This window comes from Drosophila kikkawai, chromosome X (genome assembly GCF_030179895.1).
Source record: "Drosophila kikkawai strain 14028-0561.14 chromosome X, DkikHiC1v2, whole genome shotgun sequence".
Taxonomy (NCBI): Eukaryota; Metazoa; Arthropoda; class Insecta; order Diptera; family Drosophilidae; genus Drosophila; species Drosophila kikkawai.
The window spans coordinates 24519753-24546157 of NC_091733.1; the positions used below are offsets into that span (position 1 = coordinate 24519753).

General features: G+C 37.5%; 1 protein-coding gene across 1 annotated transcript in view; it reads left to right on the top strand.

Annotated features, from left to right (window-relative positions):
- LOC108083816 (uncharacterized) overlaps positions 1–26405 on the top strand; it is a 50704-nt gene that overhangs the window by 22616 nt on the left and 1683 nt on the right. The window contains exons 3-7 of the mRNA XM_070288273.1: positions 12367–12564; positions 12668–12788; positions 16447–16594; positions 19980–20404; positions 20463–20699. Of these exons, the coding sequence (XP_070144374.1) occupies positions 12367–12564; positions 12668–12788; positions 16447–16594; positions 19980–20404; positions 20463–20699 (1129 nt within the window). The remainder of the gene's footprint in view (positions 1–12366; positions 12565–12667; positions 12789–16446; positions 16595–19979; positions 20405–20462; positions 20700–26405) is intronic.

Consider the following 26405-nt stretch of genomic DNA (forward strand, 5'->3'; position numbering starts at 1 on the left):
GCATTCGATGCGTGACAATCGCCGGGTCAGCGGCCAACTAAAGTGCAAATTGGGTGGCCATCAGCCCATTACCATCTATAAATTTTTCTTTTTTTTTTTTTTGCCATTTCATTCGCGTTTCGCGTTTCGCTTACTTGAGCTCCGCTCCTTTGGTTATCCTTTTTTTGGCTTTGTATTGGCTGCTGGCTTCTCCCGAGGTTTTTGCGGTTGCTTGGTCGCTCACCAGCGGCAATTATGCTTTGTTGTTTCTGCGGTTTTACGAGACCACGAGGGGAATATATATTGGCCACTGTCATAATTTATTGGCGGTTTTCCCTCATTCAGTTTAGCAGAGTCAGGCCTAAGATGGGTGGAAAAGTCATGGCCTTAAATGGAGTCAAAGATTCTGGGGTTTGTTATTACATAGAGGCAGGGCTTATACCTTAAATATTGTTTTTTTGTTTACAACGAAAAAATATTTTTTAAAATATATTTAATATATATTTGAACTTTTAATATTTATATATTATTTATAGAAATTTTTACATTTATTTAAAATTGTTTTAAATGGAGTTCAAGGTTCAGTTTGGGGTTTGACTTTAAATAGTAGTCTTTTTCTATGAAATTAAATTAAAAAAAAAATAGTTTTAATATATATTTTCACTTTTTATATTTATATATTATTTATAGAAATTTTTAAAATTTTTTTAATTGGCTTTAGTGGAGCCCAAGGTTCTCAAGATTATATACTGGCTGGGTTTCTACCTTAAAAAATAGTCTTTTTATATCAAATAAATATTTTTTATTATTAATTTAACTTCATTTTTTACTACTACTATTCATATAACATATAAATAAATTTTTTAATTTATTAAAAAACATTTTTACCTCTCTTTCTGGCATTTTCTCAGATTTAATTAAAATTTTATTAATTAAACGCTAAAAAGCGAGTAAAAATTGTTAATAAATGTATGTAAAAAATAAATTCTAGTCTTGCTTAACTTAAATATCCTTGTAAAACTCTTACTAATGGCATAAGCCAAGGGTTACTTGTCTTTTTTATGCTCTCTTATGATTTTAAACTGCCATATTAAGCACCAGTAGCACTTTCAGTTCGCACTGCTCCTCTCTGGCTTATGATTTTGATGGCCTCTCGTAAGGTTTTAACATCTCTTTGGACACTTTAAAAAACACACACACCGACTTATTCGCTTAACGAGGGCATATAAAATAAGAACACAACGTTGGGGGGAAAGGAGAGGGGCAGCCATAAAGTTAAACAAATTGCACAATGTCTCTGGGAGAGGATAAAGGGGGAAAAGCTCGGGCGATTACTTGTGGTTCGTATGCCACTTTGTGGCGATATTCAGCCGAATGCCGTTTGTGTTTCGTGAATTGAAATGTAACCAAGCTGAGGGCAAATCTAATTGCAAGCCACAACACACATACACAGGCTCACAGGATGAGGTGGGACAGGAGGACAGGCAGTCAGGCAGTCAGGCAGTCAGGCAGTCAGTCAACTTTGTCGTTGGCTCAAAGCTGTTGCTAAGTTGTTGCCACACACACACACTCCATGCCTTGGCAAACTTGGCCTGGCAAACTTCCAACTTCTAACCGAAATGCCTGAAGGATGTGTCTCCATCTTGGAGCCCACCGTGTGTACACAGCTGCGGCTCATTTGATCGCCAGCACTTTTGGCCAATTGACGGTGCGGCAAGAGCGAACTTTGTGGGTAAATATTTGCCAAAAATGTTTGCTAATTTGACTCAAGCTGCTACGTTGCTGACCCACTTGCCACTTGGTATTCCCAAAATCTGGTCGGAGACATAATTAAAACGGAATCACTGGTTAGACCTTTGTCCAGTCTTCGTTGCCTACTTATGCGGGCAAGGACACTCCACTGGAAACCTATCAATCCTTCATCCTTAGGGCTTCTTTTTCAAGATTTTTAAGAATTTTTAGGGAAAATGTTGTCTAGAAAGTTGAATTATTTTTGAGTAAAAATATTAAGTTACTTGTTAAAGTTTAACACGGATATTTCAGATTTATTCTGATTATTAAAACTTCAATAAAGGGAATATTTTGCATAATATCAAGTTCCAAAGTTTACTGTGTGTGTGTATGTGTGTGTGTGTGTGTGTGTGTGTGTGTGTGTGTGTGTGTGTGTGTGTGTGTGTGTGTACTTTTCCTGCTGAGTTTTTTCTTATATTTTTTTCTGAATATAAATCTAAATCATTTTTGGCCATAAACGGACGACGATGTCTTTAAATTGATATGAGAGCAGCGCCTCGAGCGCATAAATTGGCATTTAATGAGTGGCAACATTGGACTCCTATTACCGGGGGAAAATTCGCCTGTCAAAGACCTGAAGACTAACAAAATTGTTCCATTTTCCAAAAGGCGGCTGGCATTTTGAGTTATTAATAAACAAAGTGTCACACGCACATGCCCAGGCTTTCGCCTCTCTATTTTGCCAAGTAATTGATAGCTTATTGATTTACATACGAGCTGGGGGCTACCTTCCACCTTTTGGCCGTAACCAGAGCCCAAGTACCTCACCCGAAGGTCATTGCCGCTGGAGATTCCTAGAGCAAGGATCCTCAACGCTAATGGTCCTACGAGTGCCGGACGTCTGACATTTGTTTGGTTGAGAGAGTTGGGGAAATGGGATAAAGTTTGGGAGCGATTAAAGCCTTTCCAACTGGTTTTTAAAATTTCTAGATAGTATCTACCTCATTTTATATTCTGAATATTTTTTATCTCGTTTTCCAATTTTCTAAAATTTTTAATCATTTTTAATGGGGAAAACTTAAGAGGTAGCTTATTATACAGATTTTGTAAAATTTTGAATGCTTTACATAATGGATTTCAAGCAATTTCCGATAACATATTGTTATTCCAAATATTTTGACAATCGCCTGATGGTTTTTAGGAATGGCAAACCATTTCTTATCTTTGCTTTCGATAAGAGAACCTTCTGTGTAAATTTACAGATTATAGATCACAGATAACATATTGATATTTTCGATAGAAAACGATTTTCTCTGGAAATTTCTGCGCTCTAAAGCTTCCTCGATAACGTATCACTATTTTCTGTATTCCAACAATCGTAAGAATTTCTCTGAAGGATTACAGATTATAGATTACAGATAACAAATCGTTATTTTTGATAGAAAACGATTTTCTCTGAGTTGTTAAATCTTTTGTGGAAATTTCAGCACTCTAAAGCTTCCTCGATAACATATCAATATTTTCTGTATTCCAAGAATCGTATGATTTTCCATATTTTCGCTAGTTGTGGCTGTTTCTAGCTGCTGGGCCCAGAGATAACCGAGGAGCCCAAAGGCCTGAAGCAGGAGCAGGAGACAGCTGACTGATTAAGCCACAATTGCGAGCTGTCTCAGCTGGCTCAGCTGCTGATGATGATGGGCTTTGCCAGTTGCCGCAAAATAATAAAATCCCCCCTCCAAGCCACACACACAGACACACACTTCCGCCTGCATTTTCCCCCTCCTAATTCCAAGGACTGCCTTCGGCAGAGAACTCATTAAATTACAATAAAAATAATATCGCAAACAGACACACACCGGAAACGTACATAAATCTCTTGGCAAGAATGAAATTCCGGCCAACTTGGCAACAGATTTTGCCAAAAGCTGAGGTCGACAATGGTCCTGATGAAATTTCGTAAATAATTTCATTATGAATTTACATTTTTTTGTAGTTTCTTTTTTATTTACTTAAGTTTCCTTTGTGCCTTTGCTTGGCTTCAGTTTTTAATTAAATCTATGGGAGATTTATTAATATTTTTGATATGAAGGCAGGCACACCTCAGGCAAACATTCTTCCTGGAACATGGAACATTTTAAACTGCAAAAAAAAAGAAAATGGGAGACATCGAAAAAAACTCTCAATTTCATGATTAATATTGTAAAATATTTGATTGATAAGCGAAGAAGAAAAAAAAAATGGAGTGAAAAAAGGGAGTGCCTGAGGCAGGCAAGTCTATTAAATATCTCACTTTGCCTTTGTTATTTACATATTTTGTGTAAATAAGGCAGCCAAATGGCAATTGTTAAATTTGGGGAAAAAACTCTCGTTGAACACTGGAAAATGTGTATTTATTAGATTTAATAATATTCATTAAAATAATAATATTAATATTTTATAGGGTTCAACGAATTCGGTTTTTAGTTGAATTTATTTTCTACTTTCTCTCTGATTTCTGATTTAAATATTAAGTATTATTAAACTATTAAGCTTGTACCAAGTCTAAAGGACTCAATTGAGGTTGTACATTTAGGGGATAATGTGGCGGTAATATAGCTTTAATCACGCATACGCCAAGTAGTCCCAAATGTAAATTAAACCTGGCGCTTACCAACTGTATTTAATTAAGCTCAGGAAGTGCATAGCCCTTCGCCTGAAATCCTGCCTGAAAAAAATATAAAAAAAAGACAACAAAACTTTACACTTTTTATGAGGCATTAAAATAAAAGCTCGTAAAAAATAAAATGACATAAAAAATAAGAGTAAGCAACACTGCATCGATAAACAACATGGAACAAACAATAAAACAGAAACAGAAAAAATACTAAAATAAAAAGAAAAACCAACACACACACACACACACACACTAAATGCCAGACTCAGATGAGTAGAAATATATATAAACATATAATATATACATGTGTAATATATATATAAACACACGCTCAGCCATAAAAACTCGCCCAGAGCCACAATCTAAATCAAGTGAAATGAAACGAAAAGGCCAAAAGCGAAAAAAGCCCAAACAAAAAAAAAAGACGAACAGCTTGGATATGAAATGAGCATGAAAATGTACATAATATAGCTGTATTGTATGAACCCTAGCACATACATACATACCATATATACCCTACCCATAATGGCGGCACACATAGCATATAACTCAACTTTCTGTCATTTCTCCTCAATTCACACAACCCCACACACACACACACACACACACATCCGTTCATTCACTCACAATCCTTGCCCCGACACAGCCACAGTCAGAGCAGCAGCTATAACAGCGGCTACTATAGCCACAGCTGCGGCAGCTCCAACAGCAACAGTCTCTCGCCCCACAGCCACGCCTATATGAGTCCCTGTTGCATCAAGAACGGCAGCGGTAGCGGCAACGGCGGCGGGCACAAGCGCCTGTGCCGGCTGGCCCAGTTGATGGAGCTGCTGCCCCTGGGCAATAGTGGGAGCTGCAGGAATCTGGACACCTCGCCGGGATCAGCGATAGTGGGAGCAGAAGCAGGAGTAGGAGCAGGAGCTGGACTAGGCGAAGGAGTAGAAGCAGGAGCAGCAGCAGGAACAGGAGTAGGAGCAGCAAAAGGAGTAGGAACAAAAGCAGGAGCAGCAGGAACAGGAGTAAGAGCACCAGAAGGAGCACCCACAGGATCATCATCACGACCATCACCTGGATTAGCCACAACACCATCCCTAGCCAGAGAACTAGGAGAAGGAGCTTCCAAATCCACCTCGGCCACATCCTCCTCCTTGGAGACCAGCTACGGCGATGACAGTCTTAGCCGTTCGATTAGCTTCCAAAGTGAGGAGCTGCTGGTGGATATGGCTACTGGCGAGGAGTACGAATTGCAGGCGTCCAGGTAGTTGGTTCTTTGACTAAAACAAACATAAAGACACACACACACACACACACACACTCGATACCCCACACCGCCACACCACCAACAGAACACTTGAAAGCCGAGCGGCCACTCGGGCGCATACTTAATGTCCTGCCAAGGAGGAGGAGCAGCAGCAACAGCAAATGCCGCGTCATAAAGGAGGCCAGCAATGAGAACAATATGCTAAATATGCTACACTAAGCGAAAAAAAGGGGGCGGTCTTCTGTCTAACCTTCTCTCTGCTAAAAAAAAAATGATTAAATTAAGGAAAAATGCAATAATTCGGCCTACAAAATATTTTAAATTAATGAAATGAAATTAAACAAATTAAGCAGCAGGTTAACTTGATTTTTCCTACATTTTTCCTAACTAAATTAATATTTCTAAATTTTCCTATTTTATTTTAATTTCTTTTTTTTTTTTAAACCTTTTATGTTTCCTTTTGTGAATACCTATAAATATATTTTCTATTTCCACAGTTGCCAACGCTTTTGGATATATGTAGGTAATATCGTCAAGTATTCTAGGTCTCTGTCAACTTCCTAGTTCGTTTCTCTCAGTGTGGTTTTATTAAGAACACAATGCTGGGGTCCAGGCATTTGCCTTTGATTACATTTTTTAAATACCAGTCTCTGTTCTCGTAAAGTGTTTTTGTTCTTGCGGAACTTGAAAGCCACTCGGGGAAAATCTGCTGGCATAAATCTGCCTCCTCATTAGCCCAGCCACTTGTTGCTCGAAGGAGGAGACTTACACTAGAACCTACTACATATCCTTAAAACGGGTTTGTCTCTCTTGGAATTCGGGATAAGCCAGTAAACAAGGTTTAAGTAACCAGAAATAAGTGACCAGTGTTCTTGGCTTTCAAATTGAATTTCAATTTCAATTTCAATTTCAATTTCAATTTCAATTTCAATTTCAATTTCAATTTCAATTTCAGGTTAAAAAGTTAGTAATTATGCTGTTCACTGGACAGCAAATTGACAGCTTAATTGGCATTGTATCCCTGACTTTGCAGTGACTTTTTGCTAGAGGAAGCAAAAATGCAATCAAAAGAGCAAAATGCTAAAAAAACAGTAAAATCTAAAGACGAAACATGCTAGCTATTTCCTTGATAATTCCCTAAAAAGTTAAATAAAATAGAATATAAATAGGAATTACCTATAAATTGAAAGCCTAATTGGGTTTTTATCAATAACTTTTTAAAGAAGAAGTTGAAGTAGAAAAAATCAGTAAAATATATAGACAAAATCTAGCTATTCTTGATATCTAAATAATTACCTAATATACCTAAAATCCTATTTGAAGCCTGGATGTTATGACGCCTCTTTCTGCTGCTTACCTCTGCCCATCAATCAGCTGTGGAATACAGAAAATTAATTAATTACTAGCCGACAACAGCAGCGAATGAATAGCGGCTGAATAATGTAATGAGGCTGAATAATGCGGTGGCGGTGCGGAGTCAAAGAGGCCACAGGATGCCACAGGATGCCAGGGCAACTGACAAGTGTATCAATCAAATTAGCAAAGAACCTCGATTCCGTGACATTTATCCGTATTGAGTTGCCCTGCCTGGGAATCACGCGATTTTCCAGGGTCAGGAGCAGCAATTGTAAAGCAATTAAATCCTGTGTGTGGCCAGTGGACAGTAGTGGCCAGTGTTCTGGCCTTGGCCATCTAAGGATGGACTCGACCTTGGCTTTTATTCTGTCGCTGTCGCTGTCTCTGCCTCCTTGTTGACATTACGTTTATTCGATTTTCCCCCTTTTTTCTTGTTCTTTCCTTTGCCTTTCCAATTTCCATTTGATTTCCTGCTGGCCTAGCAGGATGCATCGTCCTTGGGCCTTTAATTGCATTACAATTACCTGTGTGGACAGTAAAAGCAATCGATCAATCCCTGACATAGTCCAGGATTAACCGGATGTGGAGGCGGATGCAGGTTGAGGAGGTTGAGGTTGAAACTTGGCTTTAAATAAAACCCAAACCCTAAGTGTTGGGCAAGATACGTGAGTGTATGTATGTCCTTTGTGAGAGTGCATCCATGGAATCCATATTGCTAATGAGTCGCTCCTCCCTTAATTAAGGCTCAATAAATGCACACAAATGTAATGTGATTCATCTGATTTTATAATCAATTATTCAGATTTTCCCCCTTTGAGAAATTCAGGAAATTATTTGTATTTCATATTTTGTAAAGCTTTGTTAACTCTCTAGCTATCGAATTGCAATCCTGCCCAGTCTAAGTTGTATTTATATTTGAATTAATTTCCATTTTCAAACTGGCAACAAAATTAAATTTACACTCGAAGCGAGGAGCCAAGGGTTGCAAACTGGCAACAAGTTAAAGTTTCATTTAATTGGAATTAAAGAAAGTTAAATAACAGCTTCTTAAATAAGTAGAAATGTCCTTCTATAAATTATATATTACCACAAAATATAATCCTTTACACACAGCACTTGCAATGTGTGAACAAAAAAAAAAGAGTAAAGGCTGGTAATTTGAATGCTTTTAATGGCCATTTCAAACTGTCATTTGTGGCGCCAGGATTCGAGCTCGTTAGCCTTCAGCCATATAATCGCAGGGAAATTGAAAACGCGAAATGGCGAAACTTAATATCGAGTGGGGTTTTTGGTGAAACTTTTTTGTTTTTTGACTTGTTTTAAATACCCGCCGAAACGAAATGAAATGCTCGAATGTAATTAAAAGTTGGCGCCCGGCATATGCGCTCAGGATTATTATGCGAAAATAGAGAGGAAGCTCATCTTGTTTATCCTGCATCGGCTCAATCGGCCCTGCCTTTCAGCCTTGAACGTTGGAATTTTGAAATTATTTCGAGGTCCTCGAACAATGGCTGCCGCAGGATGCAAGCTGCTACTTTTTTTTCCACCGTTGCCACATTAAATTTTAATTATGCGCTTAGCTTCTGCCGCAGCTTCAACTTAACCAACTCCTGGCTGTTACCTGCGGTCTTGGCAGGCATCTCCTCACATAGCGCCCACTCCCTAGACAGCGGGGTATAAGTATCCTTCTGTCCTGGTTCTTGTTGGTTACCAGCTAAAGCTGGTCCAGTTGCTGGCTTAAAATAGAAACTGCATTCGCAATGCAGAGTCCAGAGTCTTGGCCTTGGGGGGAAAATCTATGGTTTAATTTACAAGGAAATACTTTAAATTACAAAATCAATAGGTTTTTTTTTTTTTTTGGGAAAAAGCCTCAAGGAGATTGAAGAAGAAACCATATCTTGGGGAGATTCCTTAAGTTACAAAATCCGTAGCTTATTTTTGTGGGAAGGAGTCTCAAGGAGACGTAACAAGGAGCTCTTTTATATCAGAAATCACCACAAATAAAAGCTACCTATAAATATACCCAAGTCTTTGGGAGATTTAATTCCTATGATTCGTATAAATAACCCATTTAGAGGTACTGAAATTGAGCCAACTTTAAGGGAGATTCCTATATATATTTTATATAATTCCTAGAAATACCCAACCTTTTTTTTAGAGGTTGCCTCAAGCCAACTTTAAGGGAGATTCCTATATTATATTTTATAAAATTCCTAGAAATACCCTACCCCTTTTTAGAGGTATTAAAAATGACCCAAGTCTTGGGGAGATTCCTATATATAATATATAAAATTCCTAGAAATACTCTACCTTTTTTTAAAGTTGACCAAATTCCTTTATATAATAGAATTTATATTTTATACAATTTCTATAAATAAATAAATCGAAATTTTAAAATAATTCTCATACATAAATACCCCCTACCCCATTTAGGAGGTATTAAAATTGACTTTTGCTAATTAATAATTTTCCTAAAACCTAAACATTTTCATATAGCGTGAAAAGGCAATAGTTTACCGTCGTCCTTCAAAGGATGCTTTTCCAAAAATGCTGAATTATGCGAATATTCATATACATTTCAACGACAATTTAATTTGGCAACATTTTTAATGATGGGAAATTGTGAAAATGAAACTAATTAAAACACTTGGCCAAAAAACAGTGGGTGGGTGGGTGTGCGTGCCAGGAGCTAAATGTAGGATCCCAGGACCTGTGCTCCTGTGTTGGCTTTTGCTCTTCTCTGCTCTGCATTCGTCACCATGAACTGATGACGGGTCAGGAATTTTGATTGCATATTTTCGAGCAGTTTCTAAAGCGGGAAAAGGTACTGGCGCTGATTGCTGCAGGTGCAGGTGCACCAACTGCTAATTGCTTACCTGAGCGTGTGCAGCTAAAGGCACTGAGAAAAAAACTAGCTGTAAGACAAAGTTAATTGAGAATAGGAACAAAATTAAGACCTTTATTGGTGATTAATTAGAAAAAAGGAAATTAATGGGAATTTAATTATCAAACAAAATTATTTTTTCCAATTTCCATTTGTTTTTAGACAGCACCATTTTCTTTCACTGTAGAGACACCAAGTCCCAATGGCACCCAGAAAAGCTCCTAGCAAGTTGGTTTCAAAGGACCAAAAAGTGTGGCTTAGCCGCAATTTCAGGCAGCTTCGTCCTTTGGCAAGAGGATTCAATGAATGTCCCCTCAAAATGTGAACAGCTGGAAGGGTGGCCAGCGATAATTTGCCAAATTGACTGCATTCTAATTTTTGCCACAAAGCCTGCGGCCAGGAAATGAAATTCTAGAGCCGTTTAGTGTCCAGTGGTGGCAGTGTCTACCCCAACTCCTGTGGTTACCCGTGGGCATGTGAAGGAGCAGGCATGTTGCGGCTGTCCGCTGGCCATAATTGAGTCCATGATTAATGAGCCTTGTGTATGTGTGTGTGTGTGTGTGTGTGTGGGGTCTAGAATAAGTTTATCCTTCATTATGTGACAAGAAAAAGGCATTTTTACAATGCTTTTGGGTGACAATTTGGCCAGTTTTAGGACATCATAAAGGAGTTGTCTAGATTATGTATTTTTTTGGATTTTTAAACCAGATAAAATATGTGTTTTAAGGTGTAATTTAAATAAATATATTTTTTAGTTTATACTTCAAAAAATAGCCTTAGTTTCAGGGGTTAAAATAATTTCATCTTCAGAAAGTCAACTTTAAAACCTGTTTTCTTAAACACTTTAGCCAAAATAATTCTTGAAAAATCGAATATATTATATATTTTAGCCAAAATAATACACATTAAAATAATATCTAGTCTCTGGTTTAATTTACTCTTCTAACAAATCGAAATATATATTAATTTTAGCAATAACAATTCTCTTAAAAACTCTCGAGTCTCCTGTTTAATTTATTCTTCTAACAAATTAAATATATAATATTTTTTAGAAATAAGTTTCAGGGCTCTTTATAAATAACTTAAGCATTTTGTTCTCCCCCCAGAACCTTTCTATAATCCCTAGATTTCCTAGCATTTCTCCCTTCTTCAACTCTGTACAGCTCTTAGAGCTTAGAAATAAACTAGATTAGAGCGTTTTGTAGTTGTAAGATCATCACAAAATTGACATTTGTTTCAATTTAATTTCTACAAAAATTTACAAAATTTTAAAATTAATTTTAAGTTTAAGTATTGGCTAAGATTATGACATATTATGAAACTGTATCTGGCTTAATTTTAACATTATATTGGCAAGCTTTTTATTGTTAATTTAGCAAAAAAGTGCACTATTTTCACACAACTCGTCCCAAGATATTTGGCTAAAAATTCACCGCTTACACACATTTTACACACATTTCAGCACTTTTGACTCCATGAGATCATAAACCTTTTCGAATTTATACCCACAATTAGTTTTATTCACATTTCGTTTGATTCTAATATTCGAAATTCGAAATCCAAATTTTAGATTTGGCATCAAGAAATTCAATGAATTGGCCAAGATTTTTGATAACTTTAACTTAACTTATTATGGCTACTTGTAAACACTGTAGCTGTTGTTTTTTTTATTATTCTATTATTAAATATTACTTACTTATATATTAATTAGAGTAAACAGTCGAACTTCCAGGAATTGAAGTGAGTTTTAAATTAACTGGAAATTCAGGAAAGTCAAAAGGAAAATTATTTAAAAATATGTAAGAATATTTAAAAAAATTAAAAAAAACAATATTAAAAATGTATAAAACTTTATAAAAATATATAATAGTATATCAAAAAAAATATATAAAAATATAAAAAAATATAAAAAAATATTTTAAAATATATTTAAATATTTAAAAATAAATAAAAATATTTTAAAATATATAATAATTATAAAAATTGATAAAAATATATACAAAAATATATAAAACTATATAAAAATATTTAAAAAAATATATAAAATTATATAAAAATATTTAAAAGATATATAAAAGTATATATTAAAATATATAAAAATATATAGAAATATTTAAACATACATATATAACACCATAAAAACATGTATAAACTATATACAATTATATTAAACTATATAAATCTCGAAGAAAATATCTGGAAAAACATTTATATAATTGTAAAATTTCCTTTAAAAGGTTTAGAAATCTCTAAACATTTTTATTCCGAAATTTTATATACTATAAATACTCAAAGAAACACTTCAATTTAGGGAAATTCGACTGTATGCATTTGTTATTTTGGAATGATAACTTTGTAGATGCCACCTTGTTTCTTTTGCTGCTGAGTTTGGCCCTTGTTTTTTTTTTTTTGCTAAAGAGCTCCGCCTACTCCCAGGTGGTGCCCCCCACTCAGAGGCTCAGTCTAACCAGCTCTCTCTTTCCGTCTCCGTCTCCGTCTTAGATCCACCCACAGGGATGAGTTTGGCACCCAACGCGTCTACAAGAAGACTTCGCCCAACTGTGTGCTCACCCTGTATCTACCCACCCGAGAGATCACGCTCACCGGCAATAATCCGTCCGTGTTGCGAGGGATTGTCTATGTTGATCCCAAGGCCATTCAGGGATATCGCGTATACGCCCAGTTGACGCTCACGTTCCGGTAAGATTACTCATACGCCCCGTGGCAGAGCTATCATTTTAGCTTAGATTTTTGTGGGTCAAATACTAACTCTGATCTCTCTCTTCCTTTATTTCACCCCCAGCTATGGCCGCGAGGATGAGGAGGTAATGGGCCTGCGGTTCTGCAACGAGGCCATCATGTCCCTGCATCAGATATGGCCGCGTCTCGAGGAGCCAACGCCGGAGTCGCTCAGTCCCCTGCAGGTAATCATAGTAATTGAAATTATGCATGCTGGTATACCGGTACCGGTACTGGTACCGGAGGTCGAGGTCGGGGTCCTGCATCCTGCAAAAGCTCCTGGCAATCGAGCAGCTGTCCAACTTTTGGCGGCTGCATTAACAATTGATGAGGTTGCAAGAGCCACCCAACCATCCATCCTTTAGTTCTTCCAGCGACCGCCTCGCTGCCCAGGACCATAAATAATTGGCAAATTTGCAGAGCTTTGCAACGCCATCATTTGGCACCTTATTGCCGTGGTGGGGGTGGGTTGCTTGGTTGGTGTGGCCCAGCTGGGGAGCCAGTTTGAAATTTCACCTGGGTCAGCGCTAGGGTTTTCCAGCCGGAATTCCGGCTCAGCTTAGCTCGGCTTTAATGTGAAATGTAGGATTTATACTTTCAATTGAAGTCATCGATATTCATTAACAATATTGTGTCAAATTAAATGCAATTACAATTGAATTTGATTTAAATCAATGTGCAATTTCTGATTTAAATAGAAATACATTGGAATTAATTCGAATTAAGTGCGTTCATTCGAAGGCAATAATTATCAGGCAGGCTTGTATTTTATTTGATTATTGAAACGCTGCGTAAATTTATTTAGAATTCGGTATCTTTATACCCTTTTAGGGGATTACAATTTCAGTCCGAAGTTAAAAACTCAGTGAAGGAGTCATTTCCGACCCCATAAATCATATATATTCTTGATCAGCATCAACAGCTGAATCGATTTAGCCATGTCTGAAGAAAAAAAATTTTTGAGATTTTTTCAAAATTCGATAAGGGGTTACATCATTAAAATTATCAAAAAATCGAAAAAATAAAAATTTAAATTAAGTAAGCAGATTTATTAACCTTATAAAAACTAAGATAAAACCGCTTTCCGAATTGAATTTAGTGCATTTTTGGCTGAGTTATAGATTTTTAAAAATTTGATTTTAGTGAAAAAATTAAAAAATAATGATTAAAATATTTTTCTAAATTTTAAATCATTATTAAAATTAAAAAAAAAATTAAATTAAAAAAACTTAATATTATGAATAACATTTTAAACTGACATTTAAGTGTTGGCATATTTTTCAAAATTTTGAATCAACCTAAAAATTTACCAAAAATTTTATTTAAAAATCCCTAAATTTAATATGCATTTTAGACTGTAAAAAAAATTGAACCATATATTTAAAAATTTTAAATCTTAGTTAAAATTGACAAAAAATTTAAGATTTTTAAGATTTTAGGTTTTAGGTTTTAGGAAAACAAACTCACAATAGGCTTTCTAATTTGAATTGATTTAATTTTTAGCTTATATCAATTTTAAATTACAAACTTCAAGGGTATTCAAACTTCGGCTACCCCAAAAAGCTAGGCTCTTTCTTGTTTTTTATTCCAATTTTTATTGTCGAATGACAAATGCTAATGCGAAACAGGCTTTATGACAAACAGACTGACGAGGCCAAGTCTCCCAAGTCCTTGAAGCCACTCGAAGGACCCGACTCTGGGATTTTTATGACTCCGGACACCGGATGCTGACATCTCACGTGCGGCCTCGAATCGAAATATATGTATATGTATATAGTAATGCTTGTCCGTTGTTCCTCTCGGAATCCACCGAGTTCGATGCACTTAAACCAATTGAAAATCAATTTAATTTAGCTAAAAGCCAAACAAATGTTTGCCATTGGCTCTCCAAATTCCAAAGACCCTGTTTTTGGGGTCCCTCAAGGACCCAAAGAGGAGGTAAAGGAGGATGCTACTGGCCAGAAAACTTTCGAAATTCAACTTTTTCGCATTTTTTATTAAATTTGGCAAGGAATAATTTATTTGCCTGCCATCGCCGCATTTCCAAACGAATTCGGTTAGCTGAAAGTCTCCAGCATTATGGACTCGCTGGCAACCGTATCCGTTTAGGGTCCTCACAGGACTCGGTCGAGGGGCGCACGCATAATTAAATAAATTTGATTTTAATAACTTGGCCAGCAACAAGAGTCGGAAAAGATGGGGGAAGCGAGGGAGACTGGGCTCGAAATAGGCATAGGCAAACAAAAGTGATGATGGGAACTTGGGATGCTTGCTTAGAGGAAATAAGGCACTGAGAGAAAAGGGGAGTGACTACTTCTAAACAAATTGAAAACCATTTTCTCAATTTAAACATTTATCTCATATTTTAAAGCTTTAAAAATCAAACAAACAAACTTATTCCTTATGAAACCCTCTGGTTTATAGCTCTCTAATAAATTCCACATTTCTCCCAGTGTATACCAAGATATAGCTAGAAAAAGAACAACTTGTTGCCGCATATATACATATGTATATATATTTGATAGATTGAATGGGGGCCAAGCAAAGAGATTCGCCAGCGATTGATTATAATTTGAAGGGAGTGGATATAGCTGGGTGAGCTGTGTGTATCCTGGCTGCTGCCAGGACAACGGAGGTGTCTAACTGAGGGCGAGAAAAAAGTACTAGGGATACTGGATACTATCCAGAGCCTCAAGACTCGAAGACACCAACCAAAGCGATGACAAGGCTATCGAATGGTAAAGTTCATGCATTTGTTTTCCAACTTGCCTGCTCTCACTTGCATCAACGACGGTTAAATCCCCATAATCATCATCCTTTTGTGGCCAGAGGCCCTGGCGAATCCCAGTGTCCTTGTGGCTTCCGTTGTCCCAGGCAACCTGGGGAATAAGTACACGCGCCAGCATTTAGTCCTTGGCATATGAATGTGCGTGTATACACCGAGCTGTTTAAGGGTGGACCTTGATAGCAAAGGATGCTAAAATTAATTATGAAGAGATTTGTTTTAATTTTTCACATTTAAATTTTTAAAATATAACATAAATATCCTTTTTAAATGCCTTAACAAATATAATTTTATATTGAAAATATTTAATACTGTATTTATTTATATATATATTTATTATTGAAAATAATAAAAAAAAATAAAAATAAATAATATTAAATAATAAATAATTTATATTTATAAATAAATAAAAAAAATATTTATATTTATTACTTAAAATAGTAAACAAAAATATAATTATATTTAATATAATACAAATAATATTAAATAATAAATATAAATGTTAAAAAAATAACATAATATATATATAATTATATTATATTTTATTATTATAATTATAAATGTAAATATAATAAAAAATATAAAAATATATATATATATCAAATGTTTTTTATATTTATATTTATTTATTATATTTATATTTATTTATTATATTTATATTTATATTTTTTTGTAGATTTTATTCTCTAACAAGGTTCACCCTAGTTTCATGTATCTTTATGTTTTGTATATTTATGTACACAGATGTGCGTAATCAAATGCAAATGAAATGCCGGGCAATAACACAGCCTCTGAATCCCGAATCCGAATCCAAATCAGACAAAGAAACAGCTTCTGCCAAACAATTTTATTTTCGCTTTTGTTTTGAGCCTCAGCGCAACAATAACAAGGCCGAAATGCATAATTAAAGTGATAAATAAATAAACATATCCGATTCGCCTTCGGTTCGCCAGTATTTTCCGTAACTGAGGCAATTACGCAGACTTTGGTCTGCTCCTGCTCCTGCGAGAATCAATCAAAATGCTAAAACTGGTATACGCCTTTCTCTCTTTTTCCAGGAGGCTTTGATGAAGCGCCTGGGCGATGGCGCCCATCCCTTCACCCTGTCGCTATCCGCCCATGCCCCGCCCAGCGTGCAGCTGGTCCCGGCCAAGCGCTACTATGGAGCCCCGATCGGCACCAGCTACGATGTCCGTTGCTTTATTGGTAAGTCCTTAGAACTAGCAAGGCTCCAGGATCAGACCGGGGGACTAGGTGTAGAGTATAGCCTAAGGGTTAGGAGGAGGGAATCGTGGTCAGGAATTTAAATAGTTTATTTATTTTATATTTTTTTGAGTAAAAGAATAAAAGAAGATTCCAATTCTGCTACGTTTCTTATATTTTAATTTAAAATATTTATAAAAACTTAATTAATATTTTAGCAAGAGTTCTAAAGAGGTTTTTACCTTGCATTTATATATTTTAAGCTTTTTGCAAGCTGAAAACCTTGAAAATCCTTTACCAATTCAAACTGTTTTTATAGTTTCGGTTTTCCTTTAATCATTTGAGTGTTATTTCTTTGAAATTACTGAATATTTACTTAACTTAATCTAAGAAAAATGCAAAAGAAAAAGATATAAGAAGAGGGATACAAGAATTTAAAGTAGGTCAAAGCCTTAAAAAATACAACAAAATGGCAAAGCTTGGTTAGTCTTGGCCAGGTTTACACAGGGCCAAGGACATGGAGACAGTCTGTCTGGGACTGGGTCATAGACAGGGACAGGGACTGGCTACACCTGAAGCACTCGCATCTCCTGGCACCCACCCACCTCGCCCCATCAAACCCAATCTCCTCTTCGACAGAACCCAAAGGTAGCCGGCCGAGAGTGGTGACCGTGACTGTGACTGGGCGACAATCAACGCGGGTGCCATGGAAGCTCAATTATATGTGTGTATAAATATCTATCCATCCGTCCGTCCGTCCGTCAGTCCGTCAGACGGCACGAAGGTACCCCCGAATCCTTTGTCCCGCTGACGTCAGCAGCGGAGAAGGGAAGGTGGGAGATTTGTGATTGATTTTCGTGTAACGAATGTTCTCCACACAATTTTTGTTTTATTTTCGTATACCTTGGCTACATTTTGTGCTTACAAGGGGAGTGTTTTCATTTATTTACAATCAAACACCCAAATCTCGGGCATCCTTTGGCATCCTTTGGTATCCTTGAAACGCCTGAAACTCGATATGGCCAAAAAGTTTTTTAATTTGGAAACTTATTAAGAGAGTTTGATGGATTTAATAATGGAATTTACTTTTGAATTAATTATTTTTAATAATTAATTTAGTTTGTTATTGATTAAATTATTGAATTAATTATGAATTTAATTGTTGATTTAATTTATTGATTTATTTATGGACTTAATTATTTTCAATAATTAAATTGTTTCATTATTGTTTTAATTATTGATTTAATTATGGCTTTTATTATTGATTTGCCTTAGTTTTGTGCTTGATTTAAACTCCTGTCAAAGGACACTGAGTAGCTGGCAATCCTCACTCCTGAAACACTCAATTTAAGCGATATTTCTTGCTTCTCTTTTTTTTTTTTTTTGTTTTCTTTGATTTTGCTTGGAGAAAGTGGACAGCGAAAATTAATAAAAAATAAAATCAATATTAAATGCTTTCACGGGGCGAGGCTGTTGGCTGTGATCCAGATTCAGATTCAGATTCAGATTGGGATTCCCAGATTGGGATTGAGTTGATATTGTTTCAGTTGCTCCGTGGCACCCCGCGGCCCTGTCCGAGATTCTTTGTATTTTTTTCTCGCTGACCGGGACATGCCTGCGATATGCAATATCCTGTTAAATGAAAGTGTGCGACTTGCCGCCAGCTAAGACGAGTCCTGGTTGTGGTCGTGGTCCTGTCACTTGTCCCATTGTGGCATCTAGCATGCAAAGCTCTCCCGCTCCAGGCACCTTCTCCTGCTCCTGCTCCTGCTCCTCCTGCTCCTCCTGCTCCTCCTGCTCCTCCTGCTCCTCCTGCTCCTCCTCCATAATTATACGCCATCAGCCAGGGGGCAGCCGTCAGCAGGATTGCAGGAAGACGTGCTGCTCTCAAGGACCAACAAAAGCATGGCCATTGTGTAGAATGGAGTCTGGAGGAGCTACTTTAATTACAGATCTGTGCGATTTGAACCACACAGCCATGTCCAGCTTCCTCCTTTCGAAATTTCCCCATTGTCCCTACAATTTCCGATTACTTACTTTGGTTTTTGATTCAAGTACTTGCCAAATATGTTTATGGGTTGAAAGGGAAACTGTACTGTACATCCATTTTCATTATCGCACGCCCCTCATCTCAGCCCGTATATACATACATATATCGTTCGTATCGCCCCCCTTATCCAATATTCCCATAGAGTCCCTTAGCGACGATGAGCCCATATGAGCCGCGGCCCCCAAGATCAGGCATAAGCGTCCCAATCTGCTGACCCGGTGGCTCCTCGAGCTATTCTGCCGCGGCTGCTGTGCGTGTATGTGCACGGCCCCCGAAGGTAAGCAGCAGGTGGGGGCGGCAGTGGATGTGGATGTGAATGTGAATATGGATGTGGATATTGTCTTGTTCAGCTAGAGGAATCTCTCTCTCTCTCTCTGTGTCTCTATTTCCGGTCAGAACTCGTTGTCGTATCCGTAACCGTTCCATTCCATTTTGTTTCTTGGTGTTGTAGCTTGCTCTCTCTCTCTCTTTATCTCTCTTTGTATCTTTTCCTCTCTCAGTGTATCCTGATCCTCCCTACCCATCGTTGTGATTAATCTCTCTTGATGTTGAACCTCTCTTGCCGCTATTCCCACTCCCCACCTGCATTCTCCATCTATCCATCTCAGTTACTCACACCTCTCTTTCATTTCTAAATGTTTCATTCCGATTTGTTCCATTAGAGCTGGAAATTAAATCGATTTTATAATCAATTAATCGATTTTTTTTTTAATATAATTAAAATTATTACCGGTTTCGATTTATTTCGATCATAATCGAGTATAATCGATAATGGCAATACATACGAAATAATAAATAAAATTAATAATAAAATATATATATAAACAAATTAATTATTTCCCTATATTAATCGATTATAATAGATTTTTTAGAAGAAAAAAATCGATTTCCTGTAAATCGATTAATTTCCAGCTCTATATTTCATATAAAGTCAGCCCACATAGAGGCTGTCTACATATTAAATACTTTCCCCAAGGAATAAATGATATGTAAACAGCCTTTAAAGGACCTTCAATCCATTCAAGTAGCCGCCTGCCTGCCTGGGGCAAAAATTAAAACCGCAAAACTAAAAACAACTCGCATTCATGATCATTTGGCATTCGGACTAACGACGGACCTGACCTCACACAAAATTAAGACCTGAAATTAAGCAGGATACGCTTTGGAGATCCTTAAAACAAACTAAAAAATAAATAAAAACTAAAATAAATAAAGCTTAGCGGCAATGGCAGCGGCAAAGAAAGGACATTTCCTAGAATTAATTTACTAATCTGTTTCCTTTTCTTTTTTTTCTTTTCTTTCCCCACCGGGATCCTCCTTCTTTCTGTGATCCTCCAGCCGACAAGACCGATGAGAAGTTCCATCGTCGCGCCTCCGTCAAAATGGGCGTCCGGGTCATCTATCGCACGGATGTCTTTCACCAGAACTTGGCTCCCGAACACTTTGCCGCCTTTGCTGGCGGTCAGCATGGCGGCGCTCAGTCACCGCCGGCCAGTGCCACGCCCCCCACCAGTGCCGAGGGGGGAGGCGGTGAACAGCAGCAGCAGCAGCAGCAATCCTGCAATCATCCCCACTCCCATTCCCATTCGCAGCCGGCCAGCGGTTCCAAGCAAAAGGCCAAGTCCGAGCGTGGTGACTCCTTTCCCAAGCTGCGCCTCTCACCGAAATCCTTTCGCTTCAGCGGTCGCTTTGGGCGCAGCAAGAGCGAGATCGAAAAGTGTCCAAATGATCCATTTCACAACTACAGCAAGTCCTTTCAGGAGGTGAGTAGAGGGAATAGTAGTTCTCTTCCAGGAATTACTATATATATTTAATTTTCAGCACTGTGACAGCATGTTGCCACCGCATACTGGCGCTGGAGTAACTGGTGGGATTGGCGGCGTCAGCGTGGGTCCTTGCGGTGGACCCCAGGGCTCTGTGGACAAACCCTTTCTGCTTCATGATGGACGCGTGGGTCTAAGGGCCAGCCTGGATAAGGGCTGGTACACGCATGGCGAGGATGTCAATGTGACCGTTCAGATACGCAACGACAGCCGCAAGACGGTTCGCAAAGTTCGGGTAAGTTGGGGGAGTTTTTTCTATGTTTTTTTATAAGGATTTTCTTTACCATTCCCTTGGCTTTACTTGGTATATATTCCAATTTCCTTGCCCCATCAATTAGCTCTTTTATACTTACCCTCAACCATGTTGCTTTTGATCCTTGATTATGCAGGCAACCCTCAACAATGTTGTGTTTGTGGTTGAGCCATGAATATAACGTATACGCAATGTGGTCCTGGCAAACTGTTGCTTTTTGATCTAACTGCTAACTTTGACCGATTTGCCACAACAAATTTTTTAAAAGTGTCTCATTTTGAACCGAATAAACCCCCTTAAGAGTCCTGATTATGGCCTCTGTTTTCTATTTTCTATTATCTTTATTTGGCCAAGAACCTACAGCTCTTTTTTGATAACTTTTTTAATTTGTAACTTTATTTAAATTTAGTTAATGATCTTAAGTTAAAGTCTGCAAATACCATAATTGATGGAATTCAGTTGGCCAGTTTTAAAGTTTAAATTGCCTGAAACACAAAAGGAAATGAATCCCCCCATCAGAAACACAAACCTGCCCTGCCAATCAGGACCAGTTTAGCATCCTTCAATTTGTTTAGAGAGTTCGTACGCCCCCCTGGGGTAATGCGATTATTTCGTAAACAATAGAATTTGCAGCAAGTGATGCGAAATTACCTCGTTTTGCTGTTGATAATTGACTGCTTGGGCCGAAGGATAAGGGAGCAGGAGCAGGAGCAGCAACAGCAGTTGGCCCTTGGGAAAAATCCGAATTACGTATGTGCATTGTCCTGGGGAATGTAATGCACCGACCCCTCGTGGAGCACATAAGCTGTTTAGCTTGACGCTAACGAAGGGGAATCTGCCCGCCCCCTGAAGTCATACTTATGACAGTTAATCAAAGCCACTCGACAGCAGTGACTCTCGATGCGCAACGGGGACAAGGATAATGTCACGGGGTCAGGAAGCCTTCAGCTACCACCTCCCTCTATCCATTGTCTTAGCTCTGTAAGGGATTATAGCTGTTAAATCAATTATCTAAGATAATTTTCGAATTATTGCAAGGTATATTGTCAGCCAGGATTAAGCATACTCCAGGTGTCCCCTGTTGAAGGTTGAAGTTCTAACGAAATCCTAGGGATTTCTAAGGATTCAATTGATGCTTTAAACACACTACACAAAAATACACACACAAGCACACAAACTTCAAAAAAAAACAGAAAGAAATCCTGGAAAAGGAGGCCCAGAAAGTTGCCATTGCAACAAAGTGAAAGGCTGGCAAAAGACTCAGACTCAGTTGAAGTGAAAATTGTGTTTATACATTTTATGGGCTTTAACCAACCACCCTACCTCCTCGTCTCGGGCTTTTATTGTGCCCCAAAGGCACCCACTACCACCTACCTTTTCGATTGCAGGCTCAGGCTCAGGCATCCCTCCTCCAAGGACATTTTGTATTTAAAGGGGAAAATGGGACACACACACAAAAGTAGGCTACAGTTTCGCATTGCGACTGGCTTTGGCCTAATCCTGAAAACCTTCCACCAGCTCTCTCACTCGTTTTATCCCATTTTGAATTTCCGAATTACCGAATTCCCTCGTGGAACCTGGCATTGTCACCTCCTCCGCTTGGACTCTGAGAGCTCTGAGCTTACCTACCCACACACGCACACGCCAACACATTCGTGGTCAGCTGTGCTGGGATTGAGGACGACAGGTGAACGTAACCGCAGGACACGTTGGGCGTTATGCAAAACGCTAAGTACGATTGCCGCAGCAACCAGAACTAATCTGCTTTGCACAGTTTTAGTTACTTTGTAAAAGGGGAAAAATGTGTCTGAAAGGGAAATCTTTTATCTTGGTGAATTAAGTCAAGGTTAAGCTGCTGGTTAAGGGTGTTGAGTTGAATTATCCTCAAGCTAAATCTTCAATTTCAAGTAACTGGCTTCTAGTTATACCTTCCTTATTTATTAATTATTATTTACTGATCATTTTAAACTTCAAAAAACCTTAAAAGGACCTTGAATAGCCTTACTTAGCTCCTGCAGGACCTCTTTCATAGGCATTTCGATCATTACAAGTCACAGGTGTCCCTCCCCTTTTAATTACGCACCGGATATTACGCATACGAGGTGGGGTACAAGGCCCAAGCAAAGCCGCAAGAAATGGAAATGGAACTTTGAGGCTAATGCAAAATGCATAACGCAAACACAGCTCGAGCCTGACAGGAGACAATCGAATCGAATCGAATCGAATGGAATGAAATGGCATCCAAATGGCAGAGTGCAGACGGCAGCAAGTTCTCCAGAACAAGGAGTAGTCTACATCCAGGACTTTGAGTGCGCATTGAAAAATGTTTTATGATGCCCGTCATCCCTCCTCCCCTCCATCAAATGTTATTGTTTATTTTTATTGTAACCGCTGTATTTTCACAGCACATTGTTGTTCGCCGATGAATAGAGGACAGACGGTCCTGGTCGGTACACAGTCAGCGACAGATACAAGTTATGACATTTACACATGGCAGCGACTTGTCTGCGGGCGTAAATAACGATCCGCCAAACTCAATATATCAATCGAGGGGGGGGGATGGGATGGGGGTGGTGACTTTAAAGCGTTCCCCAAGGACAACACACTTGTTACTGGCTCCTTGCTCCTGCTCTCTGCTCCTTGCTCCCTGTTCCTTCCTTCAGCAATAAAAGATTAATTAAAAACCAGTGACCTCTGGGATTAACTTGAATCAGAAGTTGGGGCACTCTTTGCCTTTATTTTATATTTTTTACTAGCTCAAAAGACATTTTTTTAAGACAAAATCTAGAAAAACAAGAAAGAAATTTTGTTTATATTTTATTTCTTTTTTTTAATTAATTAATTTATATTATTTATAGAATTTCTTTTATTTATACAATTTTTTGATGATTTTTTTGACAAAAATCTAAATTTAAAAAATTTATAACTCAGCCAAAAATGTCTTAAATTCAATTCGAAAAGGGGTTTTGTCTTAGTTTTTCTTTTTTTTAAGTTAATAAATCTGCATACAAAATTTTAGGGATTTTTAAATTCAATTTTTTTTTGTCAATTTTTGAGAGTTTAAACGAAGTAAATCTTTTAAAAATTAAAAAAAAAATTATGGAATTTTTTGGATGATTTTGAGAAATAACCAAAATTTTAAAAATCTATAACTCAGCCAAAAATGTTTTAAATTTAATTCGGAAAGCAGTTTTATCTTAGTTTTTAAAAGGTTAATAAATCTGCTTACTTAATTTAAATTTTTATGTTTTTCGATTTTTTGATAATTTTAATGATGTAACCCCTTATCGAATTTTGAAAAAATCTCAAAAAAATTTGTTTTCTTCTGACATGGCTAAATCGATTCTGCTGTTGATGCTGATCACGAATATATATGATTTATGGGGTCGGAAATGGCTCCTTCACCCAGAAAAAAATATTATTTAAACTGATTTTTCATATTAAAAAACTTGTTATTAGACTTCCTTTTCAAATACTTTCAGCTATCTTTATTGTTCTTTTCTAAAACAATCCTTTAAGGTTTGAATACCTTTTTGGCTTCCCCAAAGTTAGTTTCCTTTTTATATTGTTAGCAGTTTTCCCCAGTTTAAAAACTGAAAAAGCTGAAAAACTAAACGGACATCTGGCCTGCATAATTAATGGTGTCTGTGGGGCTTCCTGTTTGTCAAACGCAATGCCTCCAAAATTGTTTTCTTGTAGCAGCAAATAACATTTCCAAGGGACAACCTTGTCGTCCTTGTCGTCCTTGTGACAAGTTGCTGCCATCTTTTATGCAGTCGCATAATTCGATTTGATTTGATGGCACCCCCCGCACATTTATATATAGTATTTTAGATATATAAATATATATATTTTGTATTTTTCTGCGGCTCCCCCCGGCGGCTCCCCCCGGCGGCTCGTTGTCCTTATTTTCATCATGCACTTTGCGCCTTATTAAATATGTATATTTTTTGTGTGTGTGCCCGAGATTGCTTTGTACTTTTTGTGTGTTTTTCACCAAAGTCACCCAACAAAGGTCAAAAGTTACCAGCGGCGGCGGTGGGTCCTTGGGTAACTTGGTCATCTGTTCTGCTGGGTACTTGTCTGGGAGGAGGAGGAGGAGGAGGAGGGAAATGAATGAAATTGTGAATTGAAACAGTCGATGAAAGATTTTTGATTGCTCATTTCGATTGGGGACCAGTTTTAGATGGGTGCCAGTTCCCAAGATGCTTCCTTACACCCTTACACCCTACTCCCCCCCCCCCTTCACCCATCTCTTTGGAGAACCCAAAAGCATATCTCAGATTAGATCTGTGGCCGGACTGTGCCGCAACGCTAACAATGGCTGAGGACGGAGTGAAATGGCATGGAATCGCCTGGCATTTCGTCCTTTGAAGTCAGGCCACGTGGAGGAGAGTTCCTCTACATTGTGCTCTCCCTGAGAAATCCAGCACATGCCCTGGAGTCGGGGCTAAGCCGGGGATCCTTTCGTAAAGCAAAACTCGCGACTCAAAAGTCCTGGCATATTCCTAGAGATGAAATGAAAGGGAAATTCACAGGTGTGTTTCTCAGGGGGGATATATTAATTTATTGTAATTTATACTTGTATGTTTTTATAATGTGTGTCTGGGATTCAATTTAGAGACACTTTTGCCTGGTTTTCAAAGAGATATTAATGAGGATAATAATCTAGGATAAGCCAGAAGGAAATTCAAGAAGGATTCTATGTCAGGATTTATTTTTAATATACAAAAATATATAGAAAACACAGCTTATATATTTTTGAAATTTATTTCACGATTGATTTACCTTTACAAAGCCAGAAATAAAATCTATGTTAAATTCTTTATTAATAACAAAAATAATTCAGGCTGAGCAGGGAAGATTTTCATGAAGGATTTTATGTCAAAATTTTATTAAAATATTAAAAAACAAATCTAGAAAATGTATTACATATAAAATCAATGTTAAATACGTTTTTTTCGTGAAACCAAAACTTTGCTCATGAGAAATCCTAGTCATGTATGGTGGTTTTCCTTTTCCTTTGTGACTTTTCCCTTTGTTTGATGGCCAAATTGCACATAAAGAGCAGTGACAGCAGGTCAACGCCGACATTTGCCACCGCCAGAAATCGACTCTGATGGGGCAACGTCAATAAATGAGGGCAATTCTGGGTTTAATTTGTTATTTCGCCTTGTTTTTCCTTTTGGCTTTTGCCTGCACGGCCACTTGAATGGCCGGTAATTGAGTGCATTATCGTTGATTGGGTGGGAGATTGGGCCAGAGACATTTCGGCCGAGGCCATAAAATAATGTTCGACATCGTTTGCGCTTATCCAAAGGCAAACAGGACCCAAGGGGGCCCAAAAAAAAAAAAAGAAAACCAGACGGGATTTTGGATAATAAATAGTCAAACCGGGAACAGGATGCTCTTCTTTCTTTCTGTCTGTCTTTTGGTTAAAAGGAGGCTTATTTATTTGTTAAATATAATTATTTGGGGGTTTTGTATATATTTATTCGTTAAATTATAAATATAATTTAGACTTTAATTTAACTTTTTTTTAAAGAAAATCGTTATTTTAATTTAACTTTCTCAATGAAAAGAATGATTTTGAAGCTTTCTTCTGGCCTAGAGGAGACTTATTACTATTTGTATTTATTTATTTTCTTTAAGAAAGTTTACTTAAATTCTAAATAATATTTATAAATT